At 38.0% G+C, this 18,671-nt stretch overlaps 1 protein-coding gene across 13 annotated transcripts in view; it reads right to left on the minus strand.

The window, feature by feature from the left end:
- Positions 1-18,671, minus strand: part of NFYA (nuclear transcription factor Y subunit alpha) — a 25,777-nt gene continuing 7,106 nt past the window's right edge. For 5 of the 13 annotated variants that reach the window (XM_088795750.1, XM_088795747.1, XM_088795746.1 and 2 more), the window contains exons 3-10: positions 17,428-17,514; positions 14,472-14,618; positions 10,149-10,280; positions 9,851-9,956; positions 8,430-8,596; positions 7,121-7,294; positions 6,190-6,291; positions 1-2,661 (exon numbers count right to left, since the gene is read on the minus strand). In XM_088795750.1, coding sequence (XP_088651876.1) covers positions 2,608-2,661; positions 6,190-6,291; positions 7,121-7,294; positions 8,430-8,596; positions 9,851-9,956; positions 10,149-10,280; positions 14,472-14,618; positions 17,428-17,514 — 969 coding nt within the window. In that variant the 3' untranslated portion in view covers positions 1-2,607. The remainder of the gene's footprint in view (positions 2,662-6,189; positions 6,292-7,120; positions 7,295-8,429; positions 8,597-9,850; positions 9,957-10,148; positions 10,281-14,471; positions 14,619-17,427; positions 17,515-18,671) is intronic. The other 8 variants (XM_088795754.1, XM_088795753.1, XM_088795755.1 and 5 more) reach the window with 6 other exon arrangements.

Here is an 18,671-nt window from a genome sequence, read left to right on the forward strand (position 1 = left end):
TCAAAATACAAATCACTTTTTATTGTTTTTATAAATTTATTTTAAAAAATAACAATTGCAATGACATCAATGATCAATCACCTGTACTCCCCCTACTCCTGGGGGAGAAGTGGGGGGGAGCCTTCTATGTAGTTGAGTCCCAAAGGAAAATCAAGACATTATTATCAGGCACCCAATAGCCAGGAAATGCTGTTGGTCCAGTGGTACAGATACTGACATGTTCAAGGTACCAGTGTAATTAAAATATATACATTTACAATTATCCTGCAAAAAAAGCACTCAAGTGAAATAACTATGCATTAAACCAATTATTCACTCATCCATTCACTCTGCATCTATGAAATCATCACTAGTCACAAGGACAAATGAGTAAAATAACTTCTGGTAACAAATAAAAAAAAATATCCAAACCCTCCCCTCCCCCACTTTGTGGGTTGTTATGGTGTGCTAAAATGACCACAATAAAAAGGCCATGAGTTAGTTGAAATGCAAAGACAAAATGATAACTGAAGCATTTCATTTCAAACAAAACTCAAACTCATGAAAACAAAAAATTCTGCAACAATATGAGGTTGGTATTACTATATACAAACTTATAGACATAAATAAATAGCATTTTAGAACTACTGTTGACTTAAGTACTAGAAATTAGGTCTGAGGAATTTCTTTCTGAACTCTGCAACTTAATGATTCCTAAACAAACCAAGGGATATAAATTCCTCATGGTTTTTAGTAATCTATCATCTGAAGAACTTGGGGCTTACTGAATAAATATCAGAAACTCATGTAAAGAGCCACAGGATTCTAGTGAGCTTACCAAAGTATCTGCCTCTCCTGACACCTGGAAGCTAGGACAGATTCCAGGAATTAGGAAGATACTTCACACTTCCTGCTTCCTTTGCATAGTTCTGTACCTCTATTTCTACCATTACAATGATTTCCTTATGTGATGTTTTCTTTAGAGGGTTTATCTTTTCCTTCTTAATAAAACTATAAAAAACAGAGCCAATCTTTTACTCTTGGTATTTAAGTCAAACCCAAATGTTCTTCAAAAGAATTAAGTTTTCCTTCTTGGTTTCCAGAGAAGGCAGCGGCTCTTCTGAAATACCATCTTTTTTCTCCCAGGGTTCAACATCTGGAAAGGAAATGGCGTTCTGAGGCACAACTCATTCTGGGAACTGTGACCCAGTGTCTAACACTGCAGAAATCTCTATTTCCAGTCTGCAGTTATCTGCAAAATGTGGGTGCAATGTGAAAACCTTTCTGCACAAGGCCTATGGAGAAAAGGGGGAAACAAATGGAAACTGGCACAAAAGAGTCAGCTGCCATGGGAAGAATGAGAATGTGTACTCTCTGTGGCCAGCACAAAGCGCTGCAGGAGGGAAGCCAACATCCACCTCATGCTCTAACAGGTAACCTGGCATTGTCCAGGACAGCTTGATTGAGCAGTGCTTTCCAGAAATTGTCAAGGACCACATCTCAGACTTCTCCTGTTCCGTGCTTATTAAAAGGTTAGTGTAAATGTAAATTAGCCTCTTCATCTTAAAGATCCATCCCAGGCATCCATCCACTGGAGAATCATGCTGTATGACAACAAATGGGTATATATACTACTTGCTCTCTTCTTCTAGACTGACACACACACAAACCCTTCTATTTCCCAAATGCTGTCACCAAGTCTATGATTGAAAATCTCTAGTTTGGCTCTATGGTTAGTAGGAGTTACTACAAAATGTCCTTAGCACTTCACCACAGAAGTTGTTGTATTTTTGTTGTTGTTGTATTGTTTTGTTCTCTACTTAGGAAAGGCAGTTTCAAGGTCCAATACCTTCTAATTGTCTTAAAAGTAGCCATAGTAAGAACTATGGTACAGATGACCTCCACAGACAGACAAGCAGACCACAACTTGTCAAAGCTAAAGACGATTCTGCAATTTATATTTTTAGTGCTTGAGTCTTTTAAAACTCTATCCCCAGAATTAGCTTTTTCTTGGCTGGAGTCCAAAAATACCAACCTATCATCTGGGTAGACAGAGATTCTCATTATTACCACAGATTAGATAAATGTATCTCAGAGAATTTATTGTTTCCATATCATGAGATGGAACTTCCTTGCCTGGAAGTCATCTCTGAATACAAAGTGTCCATTCACTTTAGTCCGCCTGAGATCCCTCATTGGAGGGATGGGTGATTTTTAGAATCCATGGGAAGGACTGCTTCCCTGATTGCAATTTAGGTTGAGAAGCTTGTTCTCCCCTGCTGAGATGGCTGGCTGGCTTCACCAGTCAACACAAGTGCTGTGTGTGGTACTGCTGGGCTGGCAGAGGTCCCTTGCATCATCTTAATCCATGAAATGTCAATGTCATCAACAGTCTAAAATAGGTCCCGACTGAAAGGGTGAGACAAAGGCTTGCAACTTCATTTGCCAGACACCACTGCAAGTATAATGCTCAGCCACTTATTAAAAAATTAAGTGGGTTTCTGTCCTGTAGAAAAGGGCAGAATGTGATCATCAGTGTCCCATCGGAAGAATTGATCACTTTCCTGGAACAGTGGGCAACAGTGGCGAGGAACATGACCTTAATCAGCTCCATCACATGGCCTGGGGTTAGGACACTCGAATGATCTGTGTCATGGCTTCTTCATCTGCTTGGTTTGGATCCTGGAGATAAAGAAAGCATAATGATGATTAAAATCCTTTGCAAAAGCAGCAGGGAACTTTATCACCAAGGGAATAGACAGCACTTTGCCAAGTAAACCGAAGCCCTGTAATGCATCTAAGTCTGCATACCTGGATTAAAATGCAGCTCCACCAGGAAACGAGCCAATAAACCTTATTCTTAAAAGGATTAAAAATCTGGGCTGGCACTCCATTACCGAACACTGCAGAGTTGACATAGTATCTCTTCCCAAACACCTGTGTGCTCTACCCTTAAGGTTTAAGGGTCCTTAGAGGTGGCTAAGAAAAAGACCCAGAGGAACCATGTCATGTTGTACCTTTATGTCATTATTTTCTCATATTTAAATACTGAGCACTTAGCGACACTGGACTAGAAAGGACGTTGGAATGTATTTAACTTAATGCACTCACTTTGTAGATAAACCTGATGCCCGATGTGTAGATTAACTTGCTTGAACTAGAGTCAAAAAGTCAGTCAGGAGCCCAGCAAGGACTAACTCCCAAATCTCTTGGCTCCCGTTTAATCTTCTTTCCACTAAACTCTGCCTGCTACCTCACTTAAAACCTGCAGTATTAAGACAAGGACCAGTCCATGGAACCCTTCAGTTCTTCCACACCAGGGCCCTGACGTCTCAGCTGGCATGATCAAAGGAAAAGCTGAAAGATTTCTGAAGGTGGTAGGACTGGAGCTATATCTTGATCAATGAGTGCGAACAATAACCAGTATTTACTGAGCTGTCATCATGCACTAGGAATACAATGCATTACGCTAAGTAGGTGCCGAATGGGGTTTACTATACGAAAGTCCCAGAACACTCCTGTGAAGTACCATGTTTCCCCAAAAATAAGACCGGGTCATATATTAATTCTTGCTCCAAAAGACACATTAGGGCTTATGTTCAGGGGATGTCCTCCTGAAAAATCATGCTAGGGGTTATTTTCCAATTAGGTCTTATTTTCGGGGAAACAACACAATAACACCCACTTTACAGGTGAAGAAACTGAGGCTAAAAGAGGCTAAGTAACTTGACCGAGGTCATATTGTTAGCACAAAGAATTAGGAGAGTTCCTGGCATAATGCCCACAGCTGGCACTCTGTATCTATACCCTGCATGCATAACGAGAAAGGAGGGGCTCTCAGATTACAGGTAGGAATTGATAGCATAGGAACTGGTGCTCATGCGTGGAGACCCTGGGGAATCCTAGTCTGATTGGTGAGGGGGTGATGAGGCAAAGTTGCTTAGATGTCCTACAGAAATAGTTTGAGATCTGTTGCAGGAAGAAATGAGGAACCAGCATGTATCCTTGAGTAGGCGCCTGGCATGAATGAAAAAGCATTACCTTATAAAAACCGATTTGGCAATAGTGCAGATGGGATATGACATACAGAATGAAGTAGTATGAGTACTGGGAGGGATCCTATAATTCAATAAACATTTACTCTGTGCTTGTTTTGGATGGGGCATTATGCCAAGACCAAAACAATCCTCTGCTCTCTACACAGCTGACAGTCTAATGAAGGAGACAACCATTGCACAGCTACACAAATAAAGCAATTCAATCATTATTACACTCTAAAGAAAAGGAAGATGTGGAGAAATAATGGAGGAGAAGAGACCTACTTTGGATAGGCTGGGTTAGAGATAGACTCTCAGATTTAAACCAAACCCAAAAGATAAAAAGCCAGTCATGCAAACAATTAGAGTGAAAAGCTTTACAGATTGGCTATTTTGAAGACAAAGGTCCCAATGGCAGGAGACAGACTGATGCACAGAAAGTATAGCAAGAGCATCCAGACCAGGGATCAGGAGGAAACGAAGCCAGAGGTAGGCAGGCCCTAGATCACGCAGATCTTGTTGGCCTAAGTAAGCACTTTGGATTTTAGTCTAAGTGCAAATGGGCAAGGGCGGGGGTAGAAGGGGTTTGGTAGGACAGTGATGTGATATATACACATTTCAAAAGATCACACTAAGATGTGGATAATGGATGACAGGGGCACAAGAATGGAAGAAGGGAGACCAGTAGGCAGCTGCTGTATTAACTAAAGCAAAAGAAGGGAGGGTAGACCAGGCTGACAGCCATTGGGAGGGAAAATAGTAAACTGATTCAGATTGTATTTTAGAGGTAAAACCAAGAGGACCTCTTCAAGAAGCAGGTAATTCAAGCTTTAGCAACTGGGTGGATGAACATATCACTTCTTGAGATGAGTGACTGACTGGTTAAGGCACACAAAAAAATAAGTTTTTTAAAAAATTACGAGTTCTATTTTAGATGTACTGACTCAAAAATGGCAATAAGATAAAATCAGTGGAATTAGATATAAGAACCAGCATACTACAGTAGTTACAGAGTAAGTTCTGGAATTATACTGCCTGGGTTTGAATTTCAGTTGTACCATTTTATTATCTTAGGCTAACTACTTTATTTCTCTAAACCTCAGATTCAACTGTAAAACAGAAATGTAATTCTTATCTCTGGGGCTGTAAAGATTCAATGGGGGGGAAAAAAACTTATAAAAGTGCTTAATAGCTGGCACCTAGCAGTTAAGTGTTAGCTGCTGCTGTTATTTGAAAATCGAGAAAAGTGAGAATTTCAAGAAGGAATTAATACTAATAACTGGCAAAGATCAGGGAATAAAGGCCACTGGATTAAAGACCTTTGGTATTTTTAAGATCAAAGGGAATGCGACAATATGGATGGACCTAGAGGGTATTAAGCTAAGTGACATAAGTCAGACTAAGAAAAACAAATGCCATGACCTCACTTATATGTGGAATCTAAAGAACAAAATAAATGAACAAACGAAACAGAAACAGACTCAGCTACTGTGTTTCCCCGAAAATAAGACCTAGCCGAACAATCAGTCCTAATGCCTCTTTTGGAGCAAAAATTAATATAAGACCCGGTCTTAAATTTTACTATAAGACAGGATATGATATGATATATGGTATGATATGATATATTGGGTCTTATATTAATTTTTGCACCAAAAGATGCATTAGAGCTGATTGTCAGGCCAGATCTTATTTTCGGGGAAACACGGTACAAGGAACTGATGGTTGCCAGAGGGGAGGGGGTTTTGGGAAACTGGGTGAAAAAGAAGAGATTAAGAAGTACAAATTGGCAGTTACAAGATAGTCATGGGGATGTAAAGTGCAGCCTGGAGAATACAGTCAATAATGTTGCAACAACTGTGTATAGTACCCAATGGGTACTAGATAATCAGGGGGATCACTGCATAAATTATATGAATGTCTACCCACTATGCTGTACACCTGAAACTAATGTAAAATGATATGGAATGTGAACTGCAACTGAAAAACAAACAATTTTTTAAAAAATCTTCCCCCACCCTAAAAAAGAAAGGGGATATAAGAGACACAATATTGCATCCTATTTAGAGAATGTGATTAGTCCTTAGGTGTGAAAATAATAAGAGGACACTGTAAAGGCTTCCATCCAAAAAAAATGTAAGGCAATAAGAAGAATGCAAGGTTTAAGTCTTCTTACCTGCATATGAGGACTATCTTTTTCCTTTGGAGAGAAAAATCGTCCGCCTTCACCACGCTTCCGTGCCATGGCATGTCGGTGCCGAGACTCATGAAGGTATTTCTAAAACAAGAGAAATAAAATCATTTAACTACTAGCGGGAACCAGCATAGCTACCTAAAGCACACATTCCATCCTCAAAAGTTTAGAAAAGCTGTAATCAAAGCCACCGGGGCAATTACGACTTTCAATTATGGAGACAGCTTTGGAGAAAACACAAGCTAGCGGCTAACCGTATATAACTACCATAAGAAGGTGAATGCTAAATGAATAAATAAAAAAATTCCCCAAAGGTATTGTGGAGGTCACTACCTACCTCTTGATATATAGCTTCTCCTTTGGCTGGGCAAATGGGTGCTCAGTAAAAGGACTGCATTTCCTAGCCTTATTTGCAGGTAAGTTGGGGCCATGTAATGAAATTTTGGCTGAGATGTATGGAACTTCCTGAAAGTTTCCTTGAAAGAGAGGTGCCTTTCTTTTAGTATATGTGCTGCCGAAGCGAGCACAGAGAGGTGCCTTTCTTGTTCCCTTTGCTCCTGGGTTGGAGCCCAAGCAGTCATCTTACACTATGAATAGCAATACTAAGGTATTAGAACAATTACGACAGAAGAGGAATGGGTCTTGACAACTGTGGAAATGTGTTGCCCAGGACAATTTATCTCTGGACTGCTTTTATGTAAGAAAAAACATCTTATTTAAGCCACTGTTATTTTTTTGTGTTTGTAGTCCAACCTACTTATAACAATAGCAAATGCCAACTTTTAGAAATGGTAACAATTATCTGCCCTCAATTGTTTGGAAGATAGTCAAGGAAACAATCCATTTAAAAGGTTAATTCCAAAGGTAGAACCCTGGTGTTCTCTTCCTACATTTCTTCCAATGTAATACATACCCTTCTCTCCTTTGGAATTTTCCCTTCTGCCTCTAGCTTGGCCCGGGCTTGCCTCCTCTTAAGTATGCGGTGGTACTGTTTGGCATTCACATAGAGAGGCTCTTCTTCGAGCATCTCTGCCCCAGGTAGAGGGATCCTTTGGATAGCGGGCACAGATCCAGCACCAGGCACCATCTGTGTGAAGAGAAAACCAGAATTTGTTAAGAAGTAACATCAAGTATGGACATATGAACGTTTCTTGGTCCCTCCCTGTTAATCTATTTGCTTCTGAATGTTATAAAGAGTCACTTTTATGGGGCGTTCAGTTAAATGTAGTTCCTGGAGATCATTTATACCAAATACCTGCATTTTAAACAAATATTATACATGATTCTGTCATAAGGGGCCCAGGAGCCACACTGAAAAATGACATATCCAGGCCCAAATTCTTGTTCATCAATGGCTACACTTTCTAGGAATGTCTGCTGCCATCTAATGGTCAGGAACAGTAATCATAAGACAAAACAGTATAAAAGAAAACGGGTACAAATTTACCATGCTACTAAATGCCTATAGTTATACAACAAATTCAATCAAACAGCTAGCTTACTATATAATTCAATCCTATTTTTTCTAAACAAACAAAAACAATACACTGTACTAACCGTATGAGGAAACAAGTAATAGTTTCCTGTGCCCCACACCCTTCCCAACTATAACAACAAATTTGAATGTCTGTATCGTTTCTCCTGATAGTTTCCTCTACCTCTGTGCAGGCTTCTACTGCTCAAGTCTTAATTTAACTATTTTAGGTACCATGAACTGACATCCTATTTGGACATATGAGGATCTAGCTTGCACAGACACCAGCCAACTCTCATTCTCTATCTGCCCAATGTATTTATATCACACATATTTTAATTTCTGATTACAATCTTTCTGATTTTTAGCTTACTTCTTGTTTCACCCACCATGGACAATATATTTTCAATTATCGAAGATTAGTAACCTAACTTTCCCTTCATCATTTGAATTCTGAATAAGATCACATAAGAGCAGACATTTACATCTGTTTAACCAGTGCTGTATCTCCAGCACCAAAAACAATACTTGGCACATAGTAGGTACTCAGAATGAATTTATGGTTCATTGTGATGTTTATTACAAAAGTAGATCTCTGTAAGTGCCTTAAGGATCAATGTCAATCCCAAAAGGTCAACACTTTACTAAAGACATCATTCTGCAAATTAAAGAATTTTCAAAGACAAAGAGATATATAGAAAAATAAATTACAGATGAAAACAGTGAGCTGAAGAATCAATTTTCTTACCATGACCATCCCTCCTGAATTGACCACATTGCCTGCCACTGGCAGTGTCACAGTGACAGTTCCTTGTCCACTGCTGGTTGTATTGGTGTTGGCTCCTGTCTGAACAATCTGTGCTCCTGCCAAACTGGCTGCTGGGATGGTGATCATGCCTGAAACAGGGACTGTAACTTTAAGAAAATAAAACGTAAAACAAACAAAAAACAGGTACACAGAAAGGGAAACGGTTAGTCCCTCTTCTATCTGGCACACATTCATTCACCCTGGAAAAACATACTAAACAACACAAGGGGAGAAATCACTCACCCACTCTCTGCCTCGTTTACTATAGAAAATCCAAGTAATCAATCTTTGAAATTCTATTAACCATCTGGGTTCCAGTTCTGAATAAATCTATCCTTGAAATGGATACCTTTCTGGCATTACAATAATAGTTTTCAATGGGTGGAGAGACAGTTTGGAGGCGTCCCCTTCCATGGGTCAGTCTGACTATAGCTATACACACTGTTTTTGTACATTGCAACAATCTGCTTCAGGATGGAGATTTTATAAACTCGTAATCTGTTTATCCTAAACTGATGAGTCAGCCAGTTGCAGGACTAAAACTTAAGATTAAATAAAGCATCCCCAGTCCCCAATCAACAGCAGCATCTGAGGATCTGGTCACCATTCTCTGAGATCCTGCCAGGGCTCAATCCAGTTTGGGCTCCCTCCTGAGTCATATGAGAGCATACTGTTACTGAATTCACTGGACCTTATATGCAGCTAGGTTTTAATCACAATTCAAACCTTTAGTCATGGAATCTAAGATGTCCCTTCTAGATTTAACTATCTGACAAATGCTTCCAAAAGCTTTCCAGTTCAGTTTGAGCCATCTGCTCTTCTCAAGTTGTATTTCACCTCTTCCTTCTTTATCCATCATCTATTCCTAGAACATTCCTCTATAAGGGCTCTGCCCTGTATTAATTTGTTCACATGTGTGCCTCACTTATACTAGAGGTTCCTTGAGAAGAAAGCTCTTTTTCTTATCAGCAAAATGCTACATAGTAGGCATATAATTCTTTTTGGAATAAACAATGAAATGGCCCTGAGAAAAACAAAAAAAACCTGAGCAGCAACAATACTCCAAATGCCAACTTGACTTCTGATCTATTTCTCTCACTACCAACAAAGAAACTCCCATTTAGAAACATTTCTTCCCAGAAAGGATTATGCGTTTATATAATCCCTAGGACCAGTGTTTTAACAACCACTGTAGTAACTCCTACAAATGGAATCTATGTTGATCATGTATAGGTGACAAGGAACCAACAATCAATGGAGACTTGGTTCCAACAACCAATGGAGACTTTCTGAAGCAGTCATTTGCTCAAGGGATGACAAGATGCCCCCCAAGTTACAGAGAAATGAACGGGCACAGTTACCTTGCTGGAGAATGGTGCCGTCTGCATTGACTGGCTGATAGACGATGGTCTGTCCTTCGGCCGTCTGTGCCACTTGCTGCCCCTGCACAGCAATCTGCTGCTGTGTCTGTAGGAAATAAATGACGACATAACTTCCCCGATTCCAGACACCACAACAGAAAGGACCACGTAGACCTTTCCTAAAATAGTATTTTTGATGGTTTTCTCCCCCATTTCTACGACCTGTGAACTATCTGGACAGCTGTCTGACCCTTCCAAATGAGCTATGCTCCTGTGTTCACAGAGCTCGTGGAATTACCTGGGTCTGGCCAGCGGTGACGGCTGTCTGAGGCTGCTGGATGATGATCTGCTGGGTCTGGCCCTGCTGGCCCTGCACCTGCACAGCCTGCCCCCCCTGGATCTGGATCTGCCCAGGTGGCACCAACTGTATCTGTGGACGAGAACACCAAGCAAGGTCAGCACCCCGTTGACACTGCTCTCTCTTGGTCCTGGAGTGTTAGTTACCCAAATTCCTCTAGAAAGCAGAAAATGATGTGAAGGAGAAAACCACAGGCGTCCTGTTCTGCTATTATTTATGAGAGATAACTTGATTTCCACTTCTGAAACAATGGGGGAATTTTGACCACTTGTTGATACTGGATGATATTAAAGAATCAATGTCAGTTTTTTAAAAAGATGATAGTGTTGGCATGGTTGTATATTTTTTAAAGCATGTTCATTTAAAAATATATTTTGAAGTGTTTGTTACAGATGAAATGGTATTTTATATATTCAAAATAATTCTTCAGGGAGGAGGGGAATACCGATGAAACTAGAAAGAAGACAGATTATGTGTTGATAACTGTTCAAGATGGGTGTGGGGACTTATCATCCCATTCTCTTTTTTGTCTGTTTGAAGTTTTCTCTAATTAAATGTTAAAAAAAAATAAGTTATTTCCAACTTCCGACTCTGGGATTATATAAATATGCATACAAAATCCTTGAACATACAGAAAAGTTGAGACTATCATTTTAGACACTCGTGCAGCCACCATTCAGATTTAACAAATTAATATTCTGCCCTTTTTGATTTATTTAACATTCCCTTCCCAACTAAAAGGTCATCACTCTACTAAAATTGGTGACACTCCTTACAGAGCATTATTTTATACATAATTACGTATCCATAAACATATGTGGTTCAGTATTATGTGTTTATAAATTTCATATTAAGTGGCACCATACTGTATCTTTTTGCAACTTGCTTTTTTCACTCATTGTTTTCAAGACATAGCCAGTTGAAATAGAACTAGTTCATTCATTTTATTCATTGTAAAGTATCACATTTAATAATTATACTATAATTTATTCATATATTCCTGTTAACATTTTGGTTTGGTACTATCTGCGGTATCTGACATCCAGTAAGGGTTTTGGAACATATCTCTCATGAATGAGGGGGGGACTATTGTCAAATCAATTTGTGTTTCTTTTAATGTCTTTAAGAAATCCTTCTTTATTCCAGACCATAAAGAAAATTCTCCTGTAAAGAGAATATAAAACTCTCCAAGTATGTTTTTTTCATTTAAATGTTTACCTAGCAAGTATTTTTGTAGATAGTATGAAGAGATCAATTTTCTTCTTCTGTATCGTTCTTTTTTTATTAGAGTTGATATACAATAATATATTAGTTTTAGGTGTACAACATAGTGATTCGCCATTTTTATACCTTACAAAGTGATCACCATAAGTCTAGTAACCATCTGTCACCATACAAAGTTTTCACGATATTACTGACTGTATTCCCTAAGCTGTACATGACATCCCCATGACTTATTTATTTTATATTAATAATTAGAAGTTTGTACCTCTCAATCCCCTTCACCTTTTTTGCCCTTCCCCAACTGTCCTCCCCTCTGACAACCATCAGTTTGTTCTCTGTATCTATGAGTCTATTTCTGTTTCGCTTTGTTTTTTAGATGCCACATATAAGTAAAATCACATGGTATTTGTCTTTCTCTTACCCTTTAGGTTCATCCGTGTTGTCACTACATACCAACTTTCAATATTCCTGACCCTATTTCTTGGCTCACTACTCCAGTTCCATTGTCTGTATCAAGTCAGGGATCCTAACCTAAAATTGTATGCAAACTTTTGCATGTATCTGGACATCTGCACCTTTTCTAAGAAGGTATAGGTTTCACTGGAATTCTAAAACAGAGGATGCAATCCAAAAAAGATTAAGAAGTACTCTTCTAAGAGAAACTTTCAAAAAACACTAATGAGAAGCGACATTATAAAAAAGAATTGAAATCTTACGCATTCTTCAGAAGACTATGGAATCTTTCCTAGAGCCTTATATACGCTAACAAAAAATAATTTGTCAAAGTCTCTTAAGGCAAAAAAACAAACAAACAAAAAAAACAAAACCATAAAATCAACAGAATTTAGAGCTGGAATGAACCCTAGAAATCACCTGATAGAAACTGCATTTTTGGATGAGAAAACTGACAATCAAACCAAGATCAGAAAGCTTGTTTAAGGGCAGACCTGGGAATGAAAGTCAAGTCACTGCACTCCCAGCACACTGTTCTTAGCACTAGATCACACTGTCTCCATTTAAGGGTGGAGAGGACAGTGTGGCAAGGAGGGCTGGCAAGGAGGCAATGAGAGGAAGGACAGAAATGAAATAGCAGTGTGAAATAAAGTTCACATACTGAAAATATATTTGAAGCCTCATACATTTACACATGGAGAAATGTGGAAACTATTTTTAATCCCAACTACAACTCTATCATGGCAAAAATATGCCTACAGCTTTAAAAATGCTCCTACCCCTTTACACTGCAATCCCCCGACTCCAAAGAAATTACTCTAAGAATTAATTAATTAAACAAAAACTATCATGCTCAAATACGCTTATAGTAACATTACCTATAAAAGCAAGAATAAAACAAAAAATCCTAAATATACTTTGTAAATTATAAATTCTGATTGATTGACCTATATGAAGGAATTAAAAATAAGAAAATCATGTGGAAATAAATTTTACAAACAAAGTAAAACCAAAAGAAAAAGAAAACTATATACATGGTACAACTGTGCCCCAAAAGTATGCATAAAAACTACAGGGAATGTGCAAAAAGTACAAGTCTGATTTATCAAGCAGGGAGGTGATTATGGCTGTTTTTTTCCAACTTATATTAAATAAATGATCATTCATTTAATGTGATCATTCTAATTGTTACAACAAAATATACAGATATAGTAAAAAGTCAGTTTTTCCTCATCCCCATTTCCATTCTAATAAACACATATACCCTTATGGGTTTGGCTATTAGTTACAAAGATGAGATCACATAATATTTATTTCTCTGAAAATTATTTTTCACTAAACATCTTCAGTATTAACCACCCACCTCAACAGTTCATCGTTCTTAACAACAACATAATATTCCACACATGAATATAGTATGACTTATTTAGCCATTTCCTTATTCTTATTAATGGACATTCAAGTTAGGAACTTTCTTTCTTTTTTTTTTTGCTAGTACAATGCTGCAAAAAATGTTTTTGTACATTTCTTCCTATATACCAATGCTTTTCTTCCTATAGGATAGATTCTCAAAAGCAAAACAGGTAAATCAAAGGTTTATATATTTAATAGTGAGATGCCATTCTAAAATTACTTTAGAATTTAAAATTACCAAAAATAATCAGTGTTTCCTTTTCTCCACATCTGCTGTAGAACTGGGTATAATCACTCTTTTTAATTTTTGCCAATTGATAAAAATCCCTCTAATTTTAAAATTTGATGCCAGAGTTGTAACAATCCTACATACTTCTTTTAATCTTGTCTACATCTCTGTCTTGTTTACCTTTGTTTTGTTTTTGAATCAGTCTTTCCAGTGGATTTAGCTGTTTTATTGATCTGTTTAGTGAATCAGCTTTTACTTACCCTTTCTACATTTTTCTTAGTTTTCTACTTCATTAATTTTAACCTCTTTTTGCTCATTTTGTTCTTTTCCTCACACGCTAAAAGAAATACCATTATTTAAATTAAATCTTTGAGGTTATAAATTTTGTTCCAAGTACAGCATGACGTGTGTGATGCGTATGGACTGAAATATTTTTTTTGGCATCACTTGCTATTATAGATAACTCAAATTATAAATTACATGGGAAAAAATGAAAAGGATAATATTTCTGACCAAAACCAACAATATCCAAAGCAGACTGCCAATTCCCTCCCTCATGTACACTTATAGCATGTTAATGAGGGAAGAAGTTAAGATGATGGATAGCCAGAAAATTATTAATAGTTATACCTATTCTATATTCATTTTTAGTGCCAACAAAGGTCACACCAACGAATTACTTCTATTAAACTAGATTCTCATCTCTTTATATTCTTCACATTGATTCAAAATCATGCCAAATGAGTCCTCAGTCCCTACCAGAGATTACAATTTCTGTATAGTTCTGCTTAATCACTGTTAGTACACAGGTGGAATAGCAACTAGATGCAAATAGAGGGTAGGAAGCAATTAAATGCAATGCCAAATGTCAGACAGTTGGTAATAAACTATTCTTTAAAAACCTCTATTTTGATACTGTCTAAACACTTTTTCATACCACTCACCTGCTGCAAACCCTGTGTCCCAGATACAGGGACTTGCATGATGGTTTGACCTTGGCCACCAGGGACAGCCTGGACCATGATGGGTTGGCCAGTTGAAGTGATTAACTGGCCTCCACTGACCTGCACCATTAGCGGTTGCCCCTGGACCTAGAATAAAATACAATAAAAACAATGAAGTAACATAAGACATAGAACGGTTTTTACTAAAAGACAATCACTGGAACTATTTTGCTGCCTTGTCAGAGGGGGAAAAGGTAAGAGAGACCCCAGGAAAGTAAGTCTCAAGTCCTCATCCTCAAGTTCTACTTTCTTCAAACACCTATGGTATCTTTGACTAAAGGCCAAGTTGAATACTTTAAAGTCAGATGTAATGGAGTATATCCAGCCTTTGGGAAGTCTCAACAGATATAAGGCACTTATCACCAAACACAGGCTAAATCCATGAGAAGCATTTAACCAAAACGTCCAGACTATTTGCTTCTTTAGACTAGAACCCAGCAATGGTCTCTAGTGAGGGCTGAAGGGGAGGCAATGAGAAGGGTACCTGATGGTGGTGATGATGGTTGAGTGCAAATTCTAAATAACCTGGAGGAAGTAAATCAAATTGTACCCAGCAATGACTCCAGGCAGCTGGGTAGCAAGCAGCTCAGGAATCTTATGTAAAAGACCCTTTCTCTCCATAGTTTCTCAAGCATAAATGAAATGTACATCTTTTACCCTCTGCATCCTACCTTGGGAATTCTACTCTGATGGATGTTTAAAGAGCCCACTAATAAAGATTGCCTAGAAATATTTTCTGGTTAGTTTGCAGTATCTGTGGTGGAATTCCTCACACTGGACCCCACAATGCCTGCAGTTACTTTAACAGAAGCAATGACAAATACGGAAATTACACAGAGCACTCAAATATACCAAAACAATCCCAACTTTCAAGCTCCCATGAGTAAATGGAATACCCTAGAAGCCAGGACATTGTAAGTGCTCTGTGTAACATCTTGAATCCCAATATAAAAATACCTACCTAATAGAATGCTTTCTAGAAGCCAAAAAACAAGACATTTTAAAAGTGAGATGGAATATTGAACAGAATAGCCCAAAGTCCAAAAGTTTTATTTGAAGATTCTATCTTTGTTTTGAGGCATTATTTGTAACAGAACAAAAGAATAGTAATATGACTAAAATATTTATTCTTAATGCCAGTAAAGTATGTTCAACGACCAGTAATTAGTTAAAAAAGATCGGTCAGTCCTAGTGGAGTAGATTAGATATTAATGTATCGAAATCTTTAGGAATATTCAAAATCCTAGCTTTTGTTAAACTGTTCATTGAGAAATTCCACTTTACTTTTAATGGCTTTATAATCTGATTTTCATGCTTTCTCCCTCCCTTACTCCCCATTCCAAATCAAATTCCCTTTGCTACACCAATGTCTGCATATGCTCTCTCAGGAAAGATTTTTCAGAATATCTATCGCATGCATAACTGAAAGAACTATTTAAAATTCTCCAAAAATAATGAGACCCCTAAGGAACAGTTTCCATTATTTCCATAAAGTGTTTCCATTTCTTTCAAATAAAATCTACACAGGTAGGAAATACAAGTTTTAAGGCATAACTATTCCTAATTTTCTGGCTATCCATCATCTTAACTTCTCCCCTCACTGACATGCTCTAAGTGCCCATGATAAACCACTTGAGACTTGAGACTCTAAGGAGCCCCCGGGATTTATAACATATGAATGATTATAAGAATACATGCATCACACAAGAAGCCATACAGTTAAGAGCATGTTACATTCCCATTCCACAAGTGGTTAATGACAATACTGTTTTATGTATCAGTAAGAGGAAGCAAGCACGAAAAACATGAATTACAAGTTGTTGAACTCTGAGATTCCAATATAGTTTGGGATAACTACAAACTCAGCTTCTTTCAGACTAATTTATGTTCAGAATTGGCTATTTATCATCATCAAAGACTATGGGTGGCATACGTGGGGGTGTGGCCAAAAGGGTAAAGTAAAATGATGACAATAAGGGCTAGAAGTTGCAAAATGTTTAGCACACCAGTAATAAAGTGAGGTGAGAATTCTACATTCTAGGTCCTATTTTGAATAGTTTCCATTCAATGGAGGAAAAAAGGTAAGGCACTCAAATCTTGCCAATTTTTCAAAAATATGGTCATTTTCGTCAAACCTACAGATACAGCAAAGACTAATGCTCCTACTCCGAACTATATATAGGAACTGGCCTAAATCTCACCCTGATTTAGGATATTAACTTGGCCATACATAATGTTAGGGAACTGCATTGGTTAAGTAAGAATTCTTACAGTGGCTACAACACCTAAGACCTATACAAAGCATAACCCCCCTATGTCCAGCCAAGAGGTGTGGGATAATTTTTGCAGATCTAGTAAGATAGGTCACTGTTTCCCCAGAAAAGATAGTAAAAAAGCAGCAGTTAAGAGATTAACAAGATTTAGAGATTAGATAAACCTTGCCAAGTAGAATGATTATTTTGCAGCTGATTTAGCCTTTTACTAAATATAAAGCACAATCTAGCCTAGCTAATGTGCATATATTTTCTTCTCTACTATTATAATACAAATTCATGACATTTTACCATGAAATCTGGTTACAGAGTTTGAGCTCTAACCAGGTTCTAATGTCACTTGTAAGAATTTCTTCCTGTCACTTATACCATTTCTCTCCAAGGCATTCCCAAGAAATACACTAGCCAAATGCAGTTTTCAGAAAACTGACCCCGGGGTCACTACACGACTTGGCATGAAACATGAGAAAACTAGCATGTTATAAGCCTCAAAGCCAAGTTAGGATCAAAGACATGCATCCAAGACTTTGCCATTCCTCTTTGAGATCCTACCACAAACAGCACCAGACATGAGGAAAGGAGGAGTTCATGCAGTGCTTACAGAGAATCAGAGAGGGCACCACTACCTGGAGGGTCTGGACTTGCTGGCCTGAGGCGGATGCCACCTGGGCCTCAGTCTGCAACTGGACAGCAGTGACACCACCCTGCTGCTGAGAACAGGAACAGGAAGAGCTTGAAATGTGTCAGGAAGGAAATGTATGGTTCAAGACATGAGATTACCTTACCTCTTACAGGAGAGGGAGGGAGTCATCTTTCAACAGCCCACCCTACAGAGGACTTTCAAACTGTACAGATTCCCTATACCGAAGTTGTTTTGTTGAAGGTAGCAGGATTAAAGATTATTAGCCTTGTGTCCCCAAAATGGAACTCAAAACACACTTCCACGACTCAAAAACATCAAAACAGTTGTCATCATTAACACAAAAAATTTTAACACAGTCCTTTCCTCCAGAAATAGGCATTTGGTCCTTTTGCCTAAAAGTTATTTTAATGCTCCTTTTATTTCCTCAAATGAGTTCACAAGAACAAAGGTTTTTAACAGCCTTGAAGCTACAACGAAGAATTTTGGGAGCTTAAACGCAATTACCAGAAAGGAAGAACAAAACAATCACTGTGAACCAAAATTATTTTCATGAGGTCACTGCTCGTATGCACTAAAACTAAGATTACTTCTACTCAATTGGACTACCTCATAAGCAATATTTTCAGTGATTCAACCTAATATTTATATCCTCTAACAGCAAGTTCTGACAGAACAAGAATTCACCCACCAGGGCATCGGTGTGAATGGAGGACCCTCGGTGGAATCACCTTTACTAAGAAGGCAGCTGGAGGAAGCTGCCAGAGGCACAGCAGCTGTATGGAAGAAAAAGCCAGCGAAGGAATTTAAATAATTACTCTCTTAATCAAGAGTAGCTCCTTCCTTTGATCATTAGATAGGACAATTCACCTAAAAACTTCCTTTGCCCTCCCTACTAACTGCTTTTCTGTATCATCTAAATTCTACTTTGGAAACAAAATATTCCCAATCTTGGCCTAAGGTTAAATTGATACATAATAAACTTCTTCTAGGGAGAAAAACAAGTATCACTAAAATAAAGCCAGATACAAAGCATCAGAAAATGAAAGCTGTGTATAAATTCAAGAAAGCAACTAAATCAATTAGGAATAAACCAGGAGCAGGGAATTCTTTTCTAATTGTGCTTATCCAGACGAGTGGCTGTCTAAACATTACCCTCATGGTAAACCAGAAGTTTTCAGAATAAGTACTGTGGTGGATCAAATAAATGGAATTTCTTGGAAGCTG

Source organism: Rhinolophus sinicus, chromosome 2, assembly GCF_057876585.1.
Source record: "Rhinolophus sinicus isolate RSI-liver-muscle chromosome 2, RSI-T2T, whole genome shotgun sequence".
In the NCBI taxonomy this organism is placed as follows: domain Eukaryota; kingdom Metazoa; phylum Chordata; class Mammalia; order Chiroptera; family Rhinolophidae; genus Rhinolophus; species Rhinolophus sinicus.